Source organism: Podarcis pityusensis, assembly GCF_964106645.2.
Source record: "Podarcis pityusensis genome assembly, chromosome: 10".
Classification (NCBI taxonomy): domain Eukaryota; kingdom Metazoa; phylum Chordata; class Lepidosauria; order Squamata; family Lacertidae; genus Podarcis; species Podarcis pityusensis.
This window is the reverse complement of record NC_138035.1, coordinates 61,678,116-61,699,879: the sequence shown is the minus strand read 5'-3', so window position 1 is coordinate 61,699,879 and position 21,764 is coordinate 61,678,116. Positions and strand designations below refer to the sequence as shown.

The 21,764-nt window shown below is 45.0% G+C and overlaps 1 protein-coding gene across 3 annotated transcripts in view; it reads right to left on the bottom strand.

Annotated features, from left to right (window-relative positions):
* PLXNB2 (plexin B2) overlaps window positions 1–21,764 on the bottom strand; it is a 347,788-nt gene that overhangs the window by 93,955 nt on the left and 232,069 nt on the right. For all 3 annotated transcript variants that reach the window (XM_081023406.1, XM_081023404.1, XM_081023405.1), the window contains exons 4-6: window positions 4,520–5,636; window positions 2,315–2,497; window positions 226–348 (exon numbers count right to left, since the gene is read on the bottom strand). In XM_081023406.1, coding sequence (XP_080879532.1) covers window positions 226–348; window positions 2,315–2,497; window positions 4,520–5,623 — 1,410 coding nt within the window. In that variant the 5' untranslated portion in view covers window positions 5,624–5,636. The remainder of the gene's footprint in view (window positions 1–225; window positions 349–2,314; window positions 2,498–4,519; window positions 5,637–21,764) is intronic.

Sequence of the window (21,764 nt, the reverse complement as noted above, 5' to 3'; positions counted from 1 at the left end):
TAAAGAGATCACATTGTCTTGGGGCATGTGCAGAGTGGCAGCTCTGGGAACGCTGGTTAACTTCTGATTTTGTATGCCTCAAGGAACTATTCCTGCATATTTCTTGTAATTTCCGTTTAGCAACACAGCTGTAGGTCCAGCTCACCCTGCAGATATGCCCTGAGAAACATGTTCAAATTGAACATGATATTTAAAGTTTCATTGTTGTTTCCAAGCATTTTGTACCTCTTTTGCAGTCATCACATACAAGTTCTCTTGGAGAGCATCTAGGGCGAGATCTTTCTGGATAGGCTTGTTTTTTTCAACAAGGACTCCAGCATATTCCTTTTCAGGATTCGACAGAAACACCTGGAATACAGATTAACTACATTATCTTAGCTATTTCAGTAAATAAAAAACGTATTTAAGTTGAAACACATTTAGACATTTTCATTTTAAAACAAAACCACCCCAAGAAATAATTGTTGAGCTGCAAGAAAGGAGAACTGCTCTTCTAAAACATCATTGCCTTTTCAAAATCTTGTTCTATTCTGGCAAAATTATCAGTTTCTATCTGGGCAAAGCTCTTTGTCAATTTTCTTTCATGTGTTATGATTGAGATCATAGACTCATACAACTGTACAGCTGGAAGGGCCCACAAGAGTCAAACAAGTTTCAAAATTACACTCAATATATTAATTCATAATTTCTGATCCTTATTCTGTATTAGCGATATCTATTAAGGGTTTATACTCAAGAGACCTTGCTGTTAGCCTGGTCATATTCTAACCCCTCTTACTTTTTCATTTGCTTAATGAAATTAACTTGCTTTGCCATTGGGTCTGAGCGTTCTGCTCATGAGCTCCGTTTCTTGGAAGTGCTTCAATATGCTCCTTGACTTCCTTGCTCCTGGCAGGCTAGTAGAGTTTGCTGTTCTATCAAGCTCTGGTATGCACAAATCATTTGCCTACAAGTTGTAACTGGAAACATCATTCAAAGTGGGTTCCCAGTTTTAGTCCGTAGGCCAAATGCAGTTTGCACAAACCATAGCTTTCCCATTTCAAACACAGCAGTGAACTGGTCATACAAGGAGACAAGGAAGAGCAGTAATATAGCTCATCGTCAATGGCTATAGTTATCTGTTGGGAATAGGACAAAAAAGATACATTAGTATGAGGCAGAACTCTATCAGGCTTTGATTAAATGAAGACTTTGGTTGCCCCTAACTCTACTAAATAACAACTGCAACAAATGGGAGGCGTTCCAGGTTTCTGCCAGGCTAATGGGTTTATGTTTATTTGAATTTTAATGCACAAACAGGTACAGCTTTGAGAAGGACATACAGTGGTACCTCGGTTTAAGAACAGTCCTGCTTACGGTTTATGAACTCCGCAAAATTCGGTTTATGAACTCCGCAAAACTGGAAGCACAGTGGTGCCTCGCAAGACGAAATTAATCCGTTCCGCGAGAGTCTTCGTCTAGCGGTTTTTTTGTCTTGCGAAGCAACCCTATTAGCGGCTTAACGGATTAGCGCTATTAGCGGTTTAGCGGCTATTAAAGGCTTAAAGGCTTAGGGGATTAGCTGCTAAAAGGCTATTAAAGGCTATTAAAGGCTTAGCAGATTAGATAAAGGGGGGGGGGAAGCGAAAAAAAAATCTCTAGACTCGCAAGACATTTTCGTCTTGCGAAGCAAGCCCATAGGGAAATTCGTCCTGCGAAGCAACTCAAAAACGGAAAACCCTTTCGTCTAGCGGGTTTTCCGTCTTGCAAGGCATTCGTCTTGCGGGGCACCACTGTAGTGTTCCGGTTTGCGAACTTTACCTCGGTCTACAAACAGAAACCGAACGGTGGAAGGGCACCCGTAGTGAAGGCCTCATTAGGGAAAGCGCACCTCGGTTTAAGAACAGATTTGGTTTAAGAAAGGACTTCAGGAACAGATTTAGTTCGTAAACTGAGGTACCACTGTATTTGAACATGATTTTATTGATTTTGGGCTGAAATATGTTCACATATTTTGATTTCATGGTGTTCAGGAATGGTTATTTTTTTATGATTACTTTTAATTCTGGGGTTCAATACGTCACTATTGCCACAATACATATAAACAAATTGTTTGAATATGCTTATTGAATTTACTTCATGAAATACTTTACGGAAAGTTTGTTCCGTTTAAAAGTCAAGCAAATTACCGGATAAACCTTTTATCTATGGCAGATTCATTCTGGCCATAGCTTTCTTATATTGCAAAAACAGGCCACACTTCTTTTTTTAAACAACAACAACAACAGCAACAACAACAACAACAACAAGAAAGCATTTAAGACATTGAGGTTACCTTCAGGATTCTGCCGTCCGATGTCCCAACAAATGCTACTGTATGTGTGTTCTCTACGGCAAAGGTCACTGCAGTTAAGTCTATACCCTTCTTCTTCAATAAAGGTTCTGTAGTAATTCCCTCTCTGCTTCCCAGAGGGTATGGTAAATGTTCAGAACCACATGGAAAGGCTTGGCTTGAATTCTAAGAAATGAAGCAAGAAACAGAAACACAACAATCAGACGGGTGATAAACTCTGAACTTTGAAACTAGGGATGAAATCCAACCCACCCCCCTCTTTTATGCCACACTATGTGTAGAGGGGGTCTGACTGGATGGAGACACCTCTCTGCTCAGCTTATATCACTGCTGGTGCAGATCTCCCCCATCCTTGCTAGTTGAAGGTCCCACAGGTGGGGGATGAGACCTCAGGTGGCTTATGATCCAACCCTGACCTAAGGTGGTTGCAGAAATATCTCAGATATCCCCTGGACAAAGATTCTGTGGGCTGGATATATGGTATGGGTGGCATCCAAATTCAAACTGATGCATGTTGTGATGTGGAAACTCCTCTCTGCATATCTTAAGCAGGGCATCCATATGAAGATGTTTGGATGTGAGGGTCCTTAGTTAGTAGGAAAGCCCTCCCTTGAAGAGGCTGTATAAAGGGATCATGGCCCATGTTTAGGCTGGAAGGCACTGCGGTTGGTCTTAGGGATAGGAAGGCACAGGAAACCGCCCCATTGGAAATCCTTTTTTATTTTGTCTATGGAAGATTCCCCCCCCCCCAAGTTTTCCAAATTGAAAAATGGAATATTTGGGGGATACTGTGTAATATTTCCCCCTTTTAGAATGAGGGAAATCCTTTTATAGCTTTTTATTTTTTAAAAGAAATACAAGGTAGAAAATATTAAAATCTGGCCACACTCAAATCTAAGGGGAATTTCTGGATGTAAAGGACACTAATGTACATGATAGGAAGCGTTTTATTTTCTTTTTTTAAAGAGTCATCCATAATTTCGCTGAGTTTCAGATACAAGCTATAAAAGCTAGTACAGTGGTACCTTGGTTTTCGAACTTAATCCGTTCTGGAAGTCCTTTCTTAAACCAAAACCGTTCTTAAACCAAGGTGTGCTTTCCCTAATGAGGCCTCTCGCCACCGGTGCCCTTCCACCATTCAGATTCTGTTCTTAGACCGAGGTAAAGTTCTCAAACCAAGACATGGTTTCTGGTTTTGCGGAGTTGGTAAACCATATCGTTCTTAAAATGGACTGTTCTTAAACCGAGGTACCACTGTAATGATGTTGTGGAGAATGCGGCAAGATTTCTGAGTGACTCTATGAAATTACGTCACCATAGGTCCTGAGAGTCATCTTCGTACCTCATGATGCCTAGACAGTTTTATCCTAAAGTATCTCCTACTATGATCCATGTATATGATGCACTTTTTATGCCAATAAAGGAGATTGATTGATCAAAAAGTTATAGATATAAGCTTGTCATAATTACACTGACACTTTATGTTGTTCTCCTCACATTATTGTCTCTAAGAATGAGAAAAAATTATATCTCAATTTTAGCTTTTTCAAAAGGATTAGAAGACAAACTGATAAAAAATGCCACCTTAAAGATAGAAAACCAACTCTGTGCCCCCAAAATGCATCAATGAAGGCCTGTTCAGTGGGGTCCATAGTGCAAAATTCTGGTGCTGGTTTCTGCTATGAATGATAGTGATGAGGGGGAAGGGGGAAAAGGGCATCACCCAGTTCAAATGAAGCAATTTAAAACTGGACTTATCTCAATGTAGGACATACAAAGCAAATGCTAAATCTGTCTCACTGAGACAATGGCATCTTTTGACTGGATTAAGCCCACTTAAAACACCCGAATGGTCAAATTTACACTTTGCTTCCAAAAGTGAACACTAGGTGCGTAACTATTTTTGTTAGTTGAATATTAACCTGACTAAGTACAATTTAGTATAAAACAGTGCTATAACATTGACAGGGAAGAAGAAAAAAGATTTCACATGTTATGCAAAAAAATATCTGGAGCCAAAAAGACCTGTGCTGAAACATTTTAGATTCCAGCTCCCAGGCCTCACACTTTTGCTTCACAGATTTAAAATGTGTTTCTAAAACACAGGGTTTTGAACCTTTCTGTCTCTCCCTTTTCAAATAAAGAAATAAAAAATAAATAAAAAATATTTTAAAGCTTTCATATTACCGGGTGAGACTGAGAAGTGCACGGAGCGGTTTCTGTTCGGAAAGGTTTGTAAAACACGTTCCGTTTATCCTTCATATAGCATTGCTCCCGTTTTTCCTCCATTTTTTGGTTGATCTTCTCCAAGGAAAACACACACATGGCAGATTCCACAGAGTTATTGTCTTTGTTGATCCTCTTGAAAAGTGCAATTAGCATTTTGTCCTCTGACGAGGCACCATCCTCTTGCTCCGATGGTGCTGGATCCTGCCCAGGCACAGAGGCATAGACAGCATTACATTGGTTGTAAGGACCACTGGCATCTTTACATTCCAAGTCCATTTCAAAGTAGGAATGGTACTGTTCATCTTCCTTGCAGAGCCGCCCAATTACTGTCCGGTTTTTAAGGGGCTGCTTTTCATACTGATTGAAAATAAAATACACATATTTGCTGTCTTCAAAGATGTACAGAAACTGCTGCGTGCTTGAGGAAGGGTACGTCGATTTGATCACAGCAGGCTCTGCATACAGTTCAAAAATGTCTTTCCCATCCCCGTCGAAAAGTTGCCGAGTGCTGATTATGATCCCATTGTCACTTGGTCCATTTCCCTTTCCCACAAACATCATTCGGCCTTTTTTCAAAGAGGTGATCAGCCCCACTGTGGCTACCTCCTCGTCGTTGCTTGCAACAAACGATTTCTCCCCGCTGCCGTTCTCATAGTAAACTATCTTTGAAATGTTCTCGAGCTCTCTTATGCAACAGATGCCCTTAAACAGGCTCCCGCAAACCACAATTTGTCCCTCTTGTGTGTCCAGCAAAAATATCTTATTGTAATTGTCAGTATCTTTTGCTTCGGTACACTGGTTTGCATCAATGGGAGGTGTGCACATTTTGTTATCAAGTTGTGGCCCAGTGGATACCTCACCCACAGACGGATAGGGTTTCAAGTCGCTCGTAAGCTGATGAAGGGCATTAACTGCTCCTAAATAGACTGTCCCCGTTTTGTGGTTCACCGTCAGGTGGTTCAGTTCTGTGTTGGTCAGAAACGAATCCCATTTCTTAGGCCTCAATGCACAGGTCAAACAAGAGAAGCTCAGAATGCTCAAGGTCCAAATCCAAACAGCCATTTCTGTGTGATACCTGAGAAAGAAACATATGAAATATATTACTTCTAGCTAAAAATAAGATCTGTTCCCGTATAATCTTGCTAAGGAATTAAGATGTTTGGCAAAAACATCACAATCAACGGAGAAGGTTCAGTTGGCTTTGTTATTAATAAGAGGAACTAAACAGAGCTGCCCTTTATTGCTACTACTTTTTTGTGGTAGCAATAGAGGTTCTAGCAAAAAATTTGAGATTGCAAAGCGGTATTGAGGGTATCATGGTTGAAGGAACGAAGCACAAATCAAATCTTTTTGCAGATGATGTGCTTTGAATACTTCAGAATGCGAGCATTAAGAGTTTAAATCCCTTCTCAAAAATAACAGGCTTAAAAATAAATTATAATAAATAAGTTATACTGCCCATCAGTGTCCCTCATCAGGAGTATGCTTGGTTATATAATAATTAAGGCTTCAACTTATCACATGGTGGGTTTAAATTCTTGCGTCTAATTGCTACTGCCAAAATTAATCAGCAGTGGCGAAGAAAGTGTGGCTGGTTATTGTGTGGAAATGGTTCTGGTAGGAATGGGGAGGGGGTTTGGCATAGCACTGACATTTTCAACAGCAGCTATGTTTCTTATAATCCGCAGTTCTGCAATTTATTTATTTTGCTTGTCCCCCCTCCCCACAAAGTGTATAACCTCCCCCCCCACCTTCCCCTTCTACACCAAGAGTTGTTCGAAGTGGCTTACAAATAGCAACAAAAACCAACAAACAAAAACCCAAATGATTAAAGCACAAATTATTCAACTTAAGCCGCAGCCCACAACCCTTGCCCCTGCAAACCACAATTCACAGTCAATTTTTCTGCACTTCCTGGTGGGCAGGAAACATTACAACAAAACAACAACACCACAAACTGGCTTATAAGTATAAAACCAAATTTACTAGAATAATAGCTAGAATAGAGATAGACTTGTAACCATTCAAACAACAAACATACTAAGGTGCCATGTTCAAGACAAAGCCTGGAGATACTGTAAACATGGAGTGGATAGATGTACAACTCTATCTTAACAAGTTACATGTGCAGTAAACGTTATACAGACTGGATAAATGAACCGTTCAACAAGTAGCTTAAGTCCAATCACAGAACGGCAACCTCGTGCCGCCACAACGGCAAGGGTAGCACACTGGAGAATATGAAAAAGTTTTTCAAAGCTTTTTCAAAGATTGAACTGGATGAGATGTTCTTCAATTGGTCTTGAGTTGGAAACACAAAGCCGTACGCATGGATCAGATCAATCATGGGAAGGCAAATCAAAGCCACCACCCTGGTGAGAATAACGCAAGTGGGCAAAAGGAGACCTGTTCTCTGGATATATTACAGGTTTCGCTACATACTTCATCCGTCCAAAAAGCCAGTAATACAAAATGGTTTGCTCAGGATAAAGAAAGTATTCACAGGCACAGCAGAAAACATTGACATTGCAATGGCCTGGTTCACACAACACACTAAACCAAACTTTGGCTTTGCACAAGGGTACATATGGGCTCTTGGGAGAGGAACTTGTAGCTGCCTTGCTCTTCCCTGCCACACGAAGCTAAGCCATGGTTTGGCTTAGTGTACACTCTGAATTGGGGTTTGGGGTTAAAGTCTCTCCTCATTAACCCTAAACGGTAACCAAGAACAAAGGTTACAGCTTGTGGTTAGTGAGGCCATCTCTTAACCTCGGTTTAGAGCTCAGTGCAGCACAGTGCAGTAGCAAAAAGGACTGGGGAGAAGCAAAGCACACGCCAAGCTCCCCTCCAGGAGCCCAGGAATCAACATTTGTGCTTAATGTGTTGCCCTAATAAGGCCAACATGTATGCCATGCTTTGACTTTAACTCAGAGAGCAGCAAATGACCTACGTTTCTAAAAACCAGTTGTGTTGCTCAAATGACAGCTAGCGTTGCTTGTGAGAATACGTGGCTCTCTCGTTTACTACCACCTTAGCAGTGTGTATACAAAATACAAAATTCACCATCAGATCACATAGCATGTCCATGGCTACAGCCTGCACCCAAAAAATCATGCATCCACTGTTGCGTGGGGCCGCAATGGTGTAAAAACGTGGTTACAAAGCACGGATCCACATGGATCCTCAGGATTTTTGCATTGGGCTACCCCAAACTCACCGTCAAATCACATGTCTGTGGCCACAGCATGAACCACAAAAATCATACATCCACTGTTTTGTTCAGAATATTTTTTTTCTTGTTTTCCTCCTCTAAAAACTAGGTGCGTCTTATGGACCAAAAAATACGGTAGTTTTAAGGCAAGCCAGCTTTCTCAGCTTCTTCCAGCTGTAATCTACGGATAATCACACTGGCCTATCTTAAACGTATGTTTCAAGAACTAACAAAAGATGGTACACAGAATGATCTGATCATTCATGAAAAAGTACTACCCAGTAATGCTATTTTCTCAGTGCTGATTCGATTCAAGTCCAGACATGGGAGAGTGTTGGAGCCCACACTCGGCCGGCACATCTCACAGTGTGATCAGTGGCAGCCAAGCCAACTCAAGCTATGTTGCTTTCCTCAAACTTGCCATACTTGGTTGCACCGAACCAATGCAAGAACCCAATGCAGGCAGCCAACGCAGGATGTTCACTGAGCTACTGGTTGGCTGCCCTACATTGATTATATACGACAGCACTAGTGTTTCTGTTCGTTTATTAACGCAAGCATTTCTCAATCATGTTCTCAGCTTCCAAAAGGCACTGTAATGCAAGACTTGTGGATGCCAAAAATCTTGGTTAAAATTAGCTTCATAAACAAACATACACTCATGCATGATCAAACCTGGTCTTCTTGCAGACTGCCAGGGTGGATAAAAATCAATTAGTTTAAAAAAATGGATTAAAAAAAATCAGATTTTTTTTTATTTAAATCGGATTTTTTGCTTTTGGAGGAAAAATCTTTCTAAGGATAGTTTTCTATTTAAATTACATTATATTTCAAAAGCTATTCATCAGGAAATAAGGATTTGTTTTAAGTTTTTCATGTGTGCTAAAACACACTCTAAGTTTGTTTTTTATTATTGTCTAACCACATCAGTTAACAAACATGGATACATATTGTCAGGGAACTGCCATCGGAGCTAGAGGCGGAGGGAAGGCTCCAGAGGGATGCCGGAGAGGGTCCCAGTAGGGAGAGAGGCAGCCCATCTGCTGGGGAAGGAAATCAGCATAACACCAGTGGAGAAGGGGGGCAGATGGGGGAATCGGAGAGGAGGCTCCAAGACTCCTCGCCGGAGACCAGCGGAGAGAGTACGGGTACTCCGCTGCCCACACCCTCCCTGCGCAGAAGACTTCTGCGCAGGGAGAGTAGGAGGAGACTTGGCGTCAAACAACTTTTATGCTGGAAAAGGTTCAAGAAACGCCCACTGACGGATTCTGCCAGCGACTGAGACAGTCACGATGCTGGAGGCTGTTCAGTCAGAAAGGGTTTAACCAGGTAACCTCGCCAGCAGTGGCGGCAACTTACGCACGAGCAACCCCTAAATCCATTACACATATGCTATAATGTTATTGATTTAGTTAAACAAATGATTTAAATTGTTATTAAGGAAATGATTATTTTTCTCCTTCCAATAAAGTACAGAAGAAAAGTTGTCCAAATATAAAGAGTTAACTTATTAAACCTCACAATAATTTCATAATTATCTATCCATGTATTTCTAATAGTATAATCAAATCAGTAATTTTTGATATAACTGTAAAAACTACTCTGAAAATTTATTATTCCAAAAATGAAAGCTTCATCTGGTTGTAAATATTAAGACTATACCAGCAAGAATGAGTCTTTCTGTAAAAAAGAAGATTTAAATCAAGTCTTACTGACTAGTGATTTAAATTGTGATTTAAATTGATCTGATTTATATCAAATCCACCCTGCAGACCGTATACTCCAAATCCCAGTTTTCTTCTTCTTTTGAGCAGCCTGCTTCTGCTGCACTGATGCCTTTCTGCATCAACAATTGCTTGAGACCCAGCTGGTTTTTTACTAAGCTCTAATATACAATCAATAAAGCCCGATTAATGAACTCGCAAGCAACATCATACAGTGGGAGTACATGCACCTTCAGGAGCAACCAACACTCCACCAGCTATTCCGGAACACTAATTCAATATGCATGCAAGTCTGGCAGGTGGTACGGTAGCAGCTGTGCCTGTGCCCATATTTATAGCAGAAGAAACAAAGCAGGGAGAGTTGGAGGTGTGGGGAAGTCCAGGCTGGGTGGAAATTAGAACAAGTTAGAGAAACCTGCAATTGGATTTCATGAACTTGACTGGATGCGGGGATTCCTGAGCACACATTCTGTGATGAGCCACAGAAATGCTCTTTCGCAAAAGATCCCCATACAAAAATATGACAGAAACGATCATCTGCATTTTTAGGCAAAATCTGCAATCAGGCGAGCTGGCAGAAATCTAGCGTCCTTTTCACAGATATTCCGCCTCCCCCAAATGCATATTCAGTTCTAATGTAATGATTTGCATGTGTAACTGCTTGGCAGACACGGTTCTGAATGATCTTCGGCAAAATGTTACGCTGGGACCAGCTCTGTGATGACTGAATTTCAAGAAAATTTATACAGTGGTACCTTGGGTTAAGTACTTAATTTGTTCTGGAGGTCCGTTCTTAACCTGAAACTGTTCTTAACCTGAAGCACCACTTTAGCTAATGGGGCCTCCTGCTGCCATCGTGACGCTGGAGCACGATTTCTGTTCTCATCCTGAAGCAAAGTTCTTAACCCGAAGTACTATTTCTGGGTTAGCGGAGTCTGTAACCTGAAGCGTATGTAACCTGAGGTACCACTGTATTAGCTTTGAGGATTTCCCTGGTGTTTCAAGTGTTTTCACCCACCCACCTTTCCTTTCCATAATACTATTGATGTTTTCTCTCCTCCATCACTTTAAATGCTTTTGCTCCATCCTGAGGAGGAGGAAGAGGAGTTTATCTGGCAACCTAGAATATACGGGGAAGGGCTCTTCCTCTCTCTGTGTTAGTAACCTCAGTGGCTTCCAAACCACAGATGTCCTGCCCCCTTGCAAATAATGACAGGCCTGCAAAGCTATTATTCAGAGGAAGAGAAATCGGGGGAAAGACTATGTGATCCAGCAGTCTCAATTCCAATCATTAATCACCCAAGCATTCACAGCTGACATGCTGAGGAGAGGATTTGGAAAGCTCAAAGGAAGCTTGAGCCAGAAGCAAAAGCTCTAGACCGGCAAAGACAAATGTCAGGCCTCAGAGACAGCAATTTAAGACAAGGAAACCTAACCTAGAAAAGCAGGGACTAACACAAGGGTGGGTGTAAACAGCACAGGGCACCAAAGGAAAAAACATGTTGTGGGGGGAAGAGAATCTGGTCGTCTGCGCCAAAACAGAAGCCTTAAGTTGGCAGAAAAGTGAACTGCTTGCTGGAGCTGCCTGACTCATCAGTTCCACTGGCTAATGAGACCAAAAAAAGTCAATATCCAATCTGCAAGAAAGTTTCAGGCAGGAGAGGAAAGAGTCATATGCCTGTGCCCATATTGACATTTCTAACCACCCACTAATTCTGCTCCTTCCTGGCAGCGATCACTGTATTTTTATGACTAGATACATAAACGGGGGTAAATGATAGTGCACATAACTTCCCTTGGGGTCTTAAACCCGGCAGCTGGAGGATAAAAAAAACTATGAAGGCTTTAAGTTAAGGACAGCACCTAGTAAAGCGTGCAGAGATGACACACAACTGCAGCACACTTTATTATACTTTAACTTCGACAAAGGTCTGCCCAGGATACAGGAGACTTCTGAGCAACTTTGACAGCGGTCTCATCTCATCAAGCATTTGTTTACCGTAAACATTTGTCAGTCGCATTTCTTAAGGTACAGGGAACATAAAAGCAAAAATACCACAAAATAAAAAAGAAAGAAAGAAAGCCAGCACTGGAAAGGAAGTGAGACTTAGAAGCTATGCCAGAAGCTAAGCAACAGAGGTGCAGTGAACATCCGCTCTGGAACAAACAGAGAGTTTGTCTTTCTAACTGCAGTAGTGGGGTCATAAAGGTCTTCTCTGGCAATGTGGAGGTTGGGTGGTTGCATGGTTTTCAGAGGCATGCTGGGCAATGAAACAGGCCAGACGATGGAGGCGCAATTATGACCACAGGTGAGAGCTGACAATTATGCCTGACCATGCGGAAGAAATCTTATTGCCAAAGTGAGGTCATGCACCAACAAGCTGCACTGGGTGCCTAATTGCTACCAGGCCCCATTTAAGATGCCAATTTTGGTGGGACCCAAGTATCTGAAAACTCATCTTTTCCATTTCCTACGTCCTGCTCGTAGCTCAATCAACAGTTGCCATTCACTATGTGACAATGCAGAGCAGGGCCTTCTCTGCTATGGCACCCTGGATAAGGAGCTCCCTTCTACTGCATATGCTATTGCCCCCATTGTTAACAGTTTGATATCAAGCTAAGATGTGTCCTTCAGGTCTACAGAGACGACCAATTGAAAGATGTTTTTTTCTGCTGCTGGATTAATGTTTTGCTACATCTATTGGTTTAATTTGGCTATGTTCTATTTGCCGTGTAGCGTTTTAACGAAATGCTGTGTGCCCTGAGAGCCTCTGGCTTGAAAGATGGGTGGCGATAATAGCAAAAAGCATGCACTGCAGCCCTCCATATGCTGCCAATCTATATTCCCACCATCCCTGACCACGGGGCACACTGACTGGGGCTGATGGGTGCAACATTAACTGGAAGGCCATGGATTCCCCACCTTTGTTCTAAACTGTTGTTTAAAAAAAATTGTGCAGAAAAAGTATAAGTAAGTGTAGGATTATTAAGGCTTTGGTGACTTCCTTCCTCATCGTTTGCACTCTTAGCTGCAACACCACACAGACTCACAGTATCAACAATTTAATCAATTTTCTTAAGTAGAGCCTAATCCATGAAAACCTGTGGAAAATTCCAAGTCTAGAAAGTACATATATGTGGCAGGCGAAGGAGCGCCTAGACCAGGGGTCAGCAACCTTTTTCAGCCGTGGGCCGGTCCACCGTCCCTCAGACCATATGGTGGAATTTTTTTTTGGGGGGGGGGGGGAAATGAACGAATTCCAATGCCCCACAAATAACCCAGAGATACATTTTAAATAAAAGCACACATTCTACTCATGTAAAAATGCCAGGCAGGCCCCACAAATAACCCAAAGATGCATTTTAAATAAAAGGACACATTCTACTCAAGTAAAAACATGCTGATTCCTGGACCATCTGTGGGCCGGATTCAGAAGGCGATTGGGCCGCATCTGGCACCCGGGCCTTAGTTTGCCTACCCCTGGCCTAGACCCTCCTTGTGGTCCAGTATATGATTAACAAGTGAAATGGATGTATGCACAATGCCCTCCAATTTCTATTATTCTTCCCACTTCACAAACGGCATCATGCAAGAGATTCAGTGTTGTCCAGGGCTGGCCAGGGAGCTCTGCAGCTGCGTAAGAATGTGAATCTGCATTTCCCACAGCCAAACTCAGCTACTGCAAGTCAGGGTTTATCTACTTTTACCTTTGGCTCCTCTCTTTCCAGGTACAGTTCCATACTTAAAAGCTCAGTGTCCAAGAATTTCTTTGTTGCCCCAGAGCCCTGTCCCTCTGCAAAATTCCACTCTTTGGTGCTTAACTGGAGCAAACATTAGTTTGGGTTTTCTGTGGATTGACGTTTGCTCCGATTAAGCTTTAAAGAGCGGGTTTTCCCAGGGAAAGCTCTGGAGGAAAATAATAATAATAATAATAATAATAATAATAATGCCCTTGTGTCTGAAAAGAGCAGAGGAAAAGTATGGATAAGCCCCCACTGATTCTTAAGCCATTCCTTCGTCTGGGATTATGCGAGAAAGGGCTGTGCAAATGACAACACATCCTTCCATTTTCAAGAGATGGCCCAGTTAAGAAGCCTTCGCAAAGGTCCTCCTTTGGAGATGGGCATGCATACCATAACTGTCACACTGTGGTTTTCATGCATCTTTAGAAGTCATGAGATGGCACCCCATATGTTTAAGATGAAATGTGGGGAGTAGACCTGTGAAACCAATCTTTGTTATGCTTTGGCCCTGATGCCCTAAACCAATCTTTCCCTTCTACCCATATTTAAATCCCCAGTTCCACAGCAGTGGAAGTTCAGGGTCGCTCTCAGAAATCTCACAGAACTGTGAACTATAAAGAGCCTTTGACACAGCATCTGATTAGCTATGCAGTCCTTTTCAGCACCAAACTCAAGCTGTGAACAATTCTTTCCTCCTCCCTCCAAAACTATCAAGGCCCATCACTTGCCCAGGACATCTGCTGGGATTAACTGAATTGCAAAGCACTCTTTCCTGAAAAACCTGTTCCTTTCCTGCCTCCTTTCACACCCTGCAAGGGTAGACTGTTACTGTTTTAAAATTCTGTTTAAGTTCATTCCTTTTTTCAGGAGGAAACCCTTCAGAGTTATTTCCAAGGGTCCCCAGTAAGGGAATGGCAGCATCAAGTTACAGAATAAAAATATGCATTAATGTGTTATGTACACTGTGATGGGACGATGAGCTGCTTGTGTGTAAAATCCTAGTCCCTCAGAGTTTGGTCAAGTTTGCAAACCTCTGTCTGTAACGGAGTCCCTTAAACATGGCTCCGTCAGTCGCTGGCAGATTCCGACAGTGGTTGCTTTCGGAATCGCTTCCAACATAAAAGCTCCTTAACGGAAACACGTCTTCTGGACTCTCTGCGTGACAGTTTCCGGCGAGGAGTGGGTGTCCCTGCAGGAGGTCCTGCAACCTCCCCACTGTTTTCGCTGGAAGTGTCTCTGAGCCATCCCTCCAGCTCACTTTCCCTCAGCTCAGCTCCTCTCCCCCTACTGGTTCCCTCTTCAGCTGCTGAGTCTCTCCCAACCTGTGTGAGCCCTTTCACTTCCCTTCCTTCCGATGGCAGTTCCCTGACATCCACCTCCCCTCCAGGGCCCCCTTCATCCCCTCTCGCCCCCTCCTCTACGGGCGGTGAGGAGGCAAAACCCCGGAATGAACTTCCTTCATCTTCCGATGTCCCGAACACTTCTCTCCACCTGTTGCGGTTCCTGGTCTCGAAGTACTCCTCCTCCTCAGAGTCCATCTCCCCTTCCCCTTCCGAGTCCGAGAATCCTTCCAACTCCTCCTCCTCATCGGTGGTCCCAAAGTATTCCCTCCGGAACCTCTCCACAGGCTGAGGTTTCCTTGGGAACCTTTGATGGAACGTTTCTATCAATACCTCGTCATTGATATCTTCTGCCATTACCCAAGTGTTTTCTGACTCCGGTTCTCCTTCCCACGCTACCAAATACTCCACCTGATCCCCCTTCCACCTGGCGTCGAGGATTTCTGCCACATGGCTGCTGCATTCCCTTTCTTCTATGACCGGTCCCCGAGTGGCCATCCCTTCTCGTCCCCCCTCATACGGTGACAGTAACGACCTGTGAAATACTGGGTGCAGTTTCATGTGGTTGGGTAACCGGAGCCTGAAAGCCACTGGGTTGACCTGTTGTATGACCTCAAAGGGACCCAATCTCCTGGGTCTTAATTTCTTACAACCTCCTTTGAACGGCAACCCTTGGGTTGACAGCCACACCCTATCTCCCACCCTTATGGTTTCACCTTCCCTTCGGTTCTTGTCTGCCTGCCTCTTGTATTCTTCCTTCGCCCTTTCTAAGTTGAGTTGGAGCTGACGATGGATTGCTTCCATTTCTTCTACAAAATGCTCGGCTGCCGGGACGCTCCATCTCTCCCCTTCTCCCCCTGGGAAACCCCTGGGATGACACCCATAATTAGCCAAGAAGGGGCTCATCCCTGTGGACACATTCTCGGCATTGTTGTAGGCAAATTCCGCCAGCGCCAACTTTTCTACCCAGTCATTATCTCTGTCATTGACATAACACCTCAGGTATTGCTGGAGGACACCGTTTGCTCTTTCCGCCTGCCCGTTGGTTTCAGGGTGCCGGGCAGTCGAAAAGTTGACCTCCACCTGCAGTAAGCTCATGAGCTTCCTCCAGAACCTGGAAGTAAATTGTTTTCCACGGTCTGAGACCACCCTCAATGGCACCCCGTGCAACCTAAAAATGTGTTCTACAAATAACTTCGCTGTCTCTTCCGCCGTGACTGCATGCGAGCAGGCTACAAAGTGGCACATCTTTGTTAGTAGGTCTACCACCACCATGATGGCTGTTTTCCCCTTGGACTTCGGCAGATCAGTCATAAAATCTATCGACACTGCCTCCCAAGGTCGTTCTGGGGTTGGTAAGGGTTCTAATAGCCCCGCCGGTGCCCGCCTCTCCCCTTTGGCTCGCTGGCATTGCTCACACCCTCTTACATACTCCCGTACATCTTCCCTCACCTTAGGCCACCAAAATTCCCTGGTGACCAACCACATGGTTTTGTGTTGTCCAAAATGCCCCGCCGTGGGGCTGTCGTGCAACTGCTTGAGTACCCTCCCCCTTAAGTCTCCTTCAGGGATATACAGTGCCCCTTTGTAATACAAAGCTCCATTTCTTTCCTCGAAACCCCCTGGTTCCTCTCCCTCACCCCTAAGACCTCTGAGCTTATTCTGGGCGTATTCATCATTCTCTGTTTCCTCTACCAGTTCTCTTTGTCCCACCAATGCCGCCCCACACACCCAGCGGTCTTCTGGAATGACATGTCTCTCTTCGGGTGCTCCCTCCCCCTCCAAATATTCAGGTTTGCGTGAGAGAGCGTCCGCCCTAATGTTCTCTGGGCCTGGCACGTAACAAATCTCAAAGTTAAATTTGGAGAACTCCTGGGCCCATCTCACTTGCCGTTGGTTGAGCACTCGTGCCGTCCTCCAATACTCTAGGTTCTTGTGGTCAGTGCACACTTGCACCTTATGTTGTGCGCCAATTAGCAGGTGCCTCCATCTCCGGAACGCCTCATGAATGGCTAGTAGTTCTCGGTCATACACCGTGTAGTTCCTCTCGGATTTGTTCAGCTTTCGCGAAAAAAAGGCACACGGTCTCCACTCTGACTCCTCCTTCCCTGGCTGCAGAAGCACCGCCCCAATCGCTCTGTCTGATGCGTCAGTTTCCACTCTCATCGGTTTTTGTAAATCCACATGCAGGAGTTGTTGTTCCGAGGCGAAGGCCCTTTTTAGTTCCTCAAATGCTCGCTCCGCCTCCTCAGTCCAAACGAACTTCTTCTTACTGCTGAGACAGTCCGTAATGGGCGCCGTCAGGTGGGCAAAGTTTCGGATGAACTTACGATAGAAGTTCCCAAATCCTAGGAACCTCTGCACATCCTTCCTTGTTTTGGGTGTTTTCCATTCCAGCACCGCCTGGACCTTGCCGGGATCCATGGCCAATCCCTTGTCTGACAGGCGATACCCCAGGAATTCCACCTCCTTGGTATGAAACTGACACTTCTCCAGTTTCACCCACAGCTGGTTGGCTTGCAGCCTGCTCAACACTTCTCTGACGTCTCTCACATGCTGCTCCTCATTCTCAGAATACACCAACACGTCGTCTAAGAAGGCCACACAATTCTTGTAAAGCAAAGGCCCCAGGACGTGGTTCATAAACGATTGAAAGCACGCGGAGCCTCCTTGTAGGCCGAAGGGCATAACTAAATATTCAAATGCCCCCAAAGGGGTGAACATGGTGGTTTTCCATTCATCCCCCTTCCTTATTCGTATCAGGTTGTACGCCCCCCTTAGGTCCAGTTTAGTAAAAATCTTTCCCTTCCTGACCCTTGTCAAAATGTCGTCAATCCTGGGCATAGGGAAAGCCACTGGTTCTGACACTGCATTTAAGGCCCTGAAGTCACACACAAGCCTCGGCTTGTTCGTGTTTTTTTTATCCACAAAAAACACTGGGCTGCCCCCCACCGCCCTGGACTCTCTGATGAACCCTCTCTTCAGGTTCTTGTCAATGAACTCTCTTAGCTCCTGCATCTCTCTGTCTGACATGGCGTACAGCTTGCCTACAGGGAGCTGTGCCCCAGGGAGTAAATTGATTTGACAGTCAAAGGGTCTATGCGGGGGTAGTTGGTCAGCTTCCCTTTCGCTGAAGACGTCGCGGAGATCTGCGTATTGTCGTGGTACCTTCACGTTCTCCGTTACTTCAGTCCCTGCTAGGGTGGCTTGGGCCCCTGCCAAACCCTTTCCCTCTTTGCAGTGTTCTAAGCAATGTGCTGAACCAAAAGAAACCACTCTCTGATGCCAGCCCACCAGCGGATCATGTAACGCTAGCCAGCTCATCCCCAATATAATGGGAGCTCCTCCCAAGGTGGCCACATTAAACGCTATCAGTTCGGTGTGCCTTGCCACCTTCATTATCATTGGGACAGTCTGCAAGCTGACTTCTCCTCCCAACAGCTCCCTGCCATCGATCGTGGTCACCTGCAGGGGGTTGCTTAAAGGGATCGTCTGTATCTGGTGTTCAGCTGCAAACTCTTTGCTCATGAAATTGCAGGAGCTGCCTGAGTCCAACAGCGCCTTTATCTTTAGAGGGTGTCCGTTTGGCAGCTCTAGCGCCACTTCTATCACTAGGGCGGGTTTAGGAGGTTCTGGCGTGGGCACTTTCACTGCTCTTTGGCCTGGCTGCTGTGCCCCGACGGTGGCAGCCAGGCGTTGGCTTTTACTTGCTTCGGTATTTCTTCCTCTCTTCCCTCCACAGCTCCTACCATCCCTTGCCATTCCTTCCTCTGGGGGCAGACTCTGGCAAAGTGACCTGGCTGTTGGCAGAGATAGCATTTCCGGGCGCCTTTTCCCTCCTTCTTTCCCCCCTCACTGGGCTTTGAAACTGCGCGCGCGCGCGCTGTTCCGATTTCCATCGGCTCTGCCGGCGGGAAAGTTGGCTCTGGAATGTCTGGAATGCGGAACTCCTTCCAACGTTCCCCCTTCCCTTCCCGCCTCTCCAATGCTCTCGCCTCCTGGCGCGCTCCTATGGTCAGCGCTGATTTGGTCAGCTGGTCCATAGACTCCGCCCTGGGCGCCCGGGAAAGTTCGTCTTTCACAGCCGAAGAAAGCCCTTCTTCAAAGAGCATTTGAATGGGTTCCGCCGATAGATCCCACCCCAATTTATGGATCAACATGGTGAACTCAGTCCAGTACTCACGGACAGATCGGCTCCCCTGTTTGCAAGCCATTAACTGTCTGCGGACCACTCCCTGTTCAATATCGCTGGAAAACATCAGATCCATGGCGCGAAAGAACTTCATCGTGTCCTTTAGGACGTCACTATTCGCTGCCATCAGGGGTCTAACCCAGTCTCTCGCCCCCTTTTCAAGATGCCCAATCACAAAAGCCACTCGTGATTCCTCGTCAGGGAATTCATCAAACTGCAGATTGAGGGCATATTGCATCTCTGTCCGAAAGCCATGATAGTCTTTGGGCTCCCCCCCAAACTTCTGCACCAATCCTGGTACCTTTCTGACGAGCTGGGTGTCTTTCCCCTTTTTGTCTGCATCCTGAGCCCTCCTCTCCTCGAGCCTCGCCGTCTGCAGCGCTAGCTGGACCTCCAACACCCGGTACCCTTCTTCCAGGCTTGGACCCGCTCCAGCTCCTGCTTCTCCGGTTCCGGCTGGGTTGCTCATGATGCCTTCTCCTGCACAAGCTGCTCACGGAGACTGTCGGAATGCTGTGATGGGACGATGAGCTGCTTGTGTGTAAAATCCTAGTCCCTCAGAGTTTGGTCAAGTTTGCAAACCTCTGTCTGTAACGGAGCCCCTTAAACATGGCTCCGTCAGTCGCTGGCAGATTCCGACAGTGGTTGCTTTCGGAATCGCTTCCAACATAAAAGCTCCTTAACGGAAACACGTCTTCTGGACTCTCTGCGTGACAGTTTCCGGCGAGGAGTGGGTGTCCCTGCAGGAGGTCCTGCAACCTCCCCACTGTTTTCGCTGGAAGTGTCTCTGAGCCATCCCTCCAGCTCACTTTCCCTCAGCTCAGCTCCTCTCCCCCTACTGGTTCCCTCTTCAGCTGCTGAGTCTCTCCCAACCTGTGTGAGCCCTTTCACTTCCCTTCCTTCCGATGGCAGTTCCCTGACATACACCCTAAAAAGACCAAGGTTTCAAAGTACAGCAGCATTTTGGTGGTGCTTCCTCCTCAACAAAAGTCAGAAATGCCCTGCTTTTAAGGATGGCCTAGTAATTTTTCCATGCAAACCATTGGACATGGCATAGTAGTTTTATCCCAAACCCTTAACCTTCACCTTTAGGAATGAAGGATGCAAGTGAAACAAAAGAAACAGGGAAAGAATTTAAAATAGTTATTAAGATGAGGCAATTGTTTTCAATACAGTGCAGCAAAAATATTTCTTTTTTCCCCTGACCAGGCCAGTTTTAAGACTCAATAACATAATTACATGTTTCTTCTAAGTCCTATAGCTAAACAGAATTCACAGAAGTGAACATGAAGGAAACGGGGAATGCAAAAAATGTCTCCAGAGAGCCAAGATCAGTTGGATATCTGAGTTTCAAAAAGTGCCATAACAAGCATTTTCCAGTTGCTGGGATCAAAATAATTTATAGCATTTTCTTCCTCAGGTGGGTCGCATTGATTCAAAAGGAAAGCAGTGTGCTTTTAAGGATTGTGCCAGCAAGTACGGGCAAGGCAGGACGAGGGCATTCCCCAGGATTTTCTTTTTTACTCTTTAGTTGGAGGAAACTACTATTCTAGGTCTACCTCTCCATAGTCCAGGCAGTGACATTCCACTCACATCTGAAATGCTCAGTTCTTTCCCTGGCTTCCTTCAGTGTTCAATTAACCTTGCTGCCGCAAACAACTTCATATCACAGTCCCACCCCACTCCACTCACCTAAAAAGCAAAACAAAAACAAATAATGAAGAAGAAACATTGGACTACACTCCAGGATTAGTATACCATTGCAGGGGGTTGGACTAGATCAGTGTTTCCGTGTTGAGGTCCCTAAGCCACCCCAATAAAACACAATTCACACAGAATTTTTGTTTAAGGTTTTTGGCATAATATTGGCCACAACTTTATTAAAATACAAAAAATGTGAGTGGTTGCTTAGGCATTGGTTGCGACTATCTGACCCCACACGGGGACAGACTGACATCTGAACGCCCGCAAAAGTCAGAAAGGGAAAACATTTTGGGGAGAAAGATGGAGCTGGGTACCATGCCCTCACCTCTCCCCAAATGCTCCCAGGGGCTGTTGCGTGGCCCTAGCCCCTTGACAGGGGTTCGGACAAAAGCATGATGAGGCCCTGGATTCCTTTAATGGAATACCCTTGCAGCAGCAGCATTAGAGGGGCAGGCACAGCCAATCCATGCCCCTCCACCAACCAATTCATAAAAACCAATGCCTAACTGCAACCTTACAAGTTGTGACGATTTGCTATGCAGTAGGCAAAAACCAAATGGCACCAGCCAATCTGCCAAATGGACAAAATTCCTACTAGGCCCTGCCCCAAAAGCAGACAACCCCATGACAGGCATAGCAAGGTCAAAGCGAACCACCCTAAATATAGGGAGGGTGAACGGGTGATCCAATGCATGCAGTGAAAAGAGGAAGCTCAACGCTGCGCGCAGGGAATATATACCTTATGGCTGTCAATCACAAAATGGCAACATCAAATTGTCCCCAGCGACAAGAAGAGAGCAATCACAATGGTGGCCAACTATCTTTACCCGCTCAGCAACAGTGGGATGTCTTGTTAGACCCCACCGCAACACGTGCTCTCCATGTAGGAGACTACGCTTTCCCAAACTTGGGTCTCCAGTTGTTTTCGGACTACAACTTCCATCATCCCTAGCTAGCAAGACCAGTGGCGGCGGCGGGGGGGGGGGGGGAATTGTAGTCTGAAAAACAGCTGGAGAGCAGACCCAAGTTTGGCAAACACTTGGCTAGATGACCCTGGAAGTCCCTTCCAACTCCACAATTCTATGATTCCTCTAACTGCCCCTTGCCACCCTATCAAAAAGATCAGTAGTTCTGGGCTACTTCAAAGGGCTGGTGCAACACCCATGTTGTCACAGTCCTGCTTCCTGCAATATAGGTATAATAATGATAGATTTGTGCCAGCAATGGATGGGTAATTTTTAAAAAAATGTTTACAATCTCTCTCTCTTTTTTAAAAAATGAAATAGGA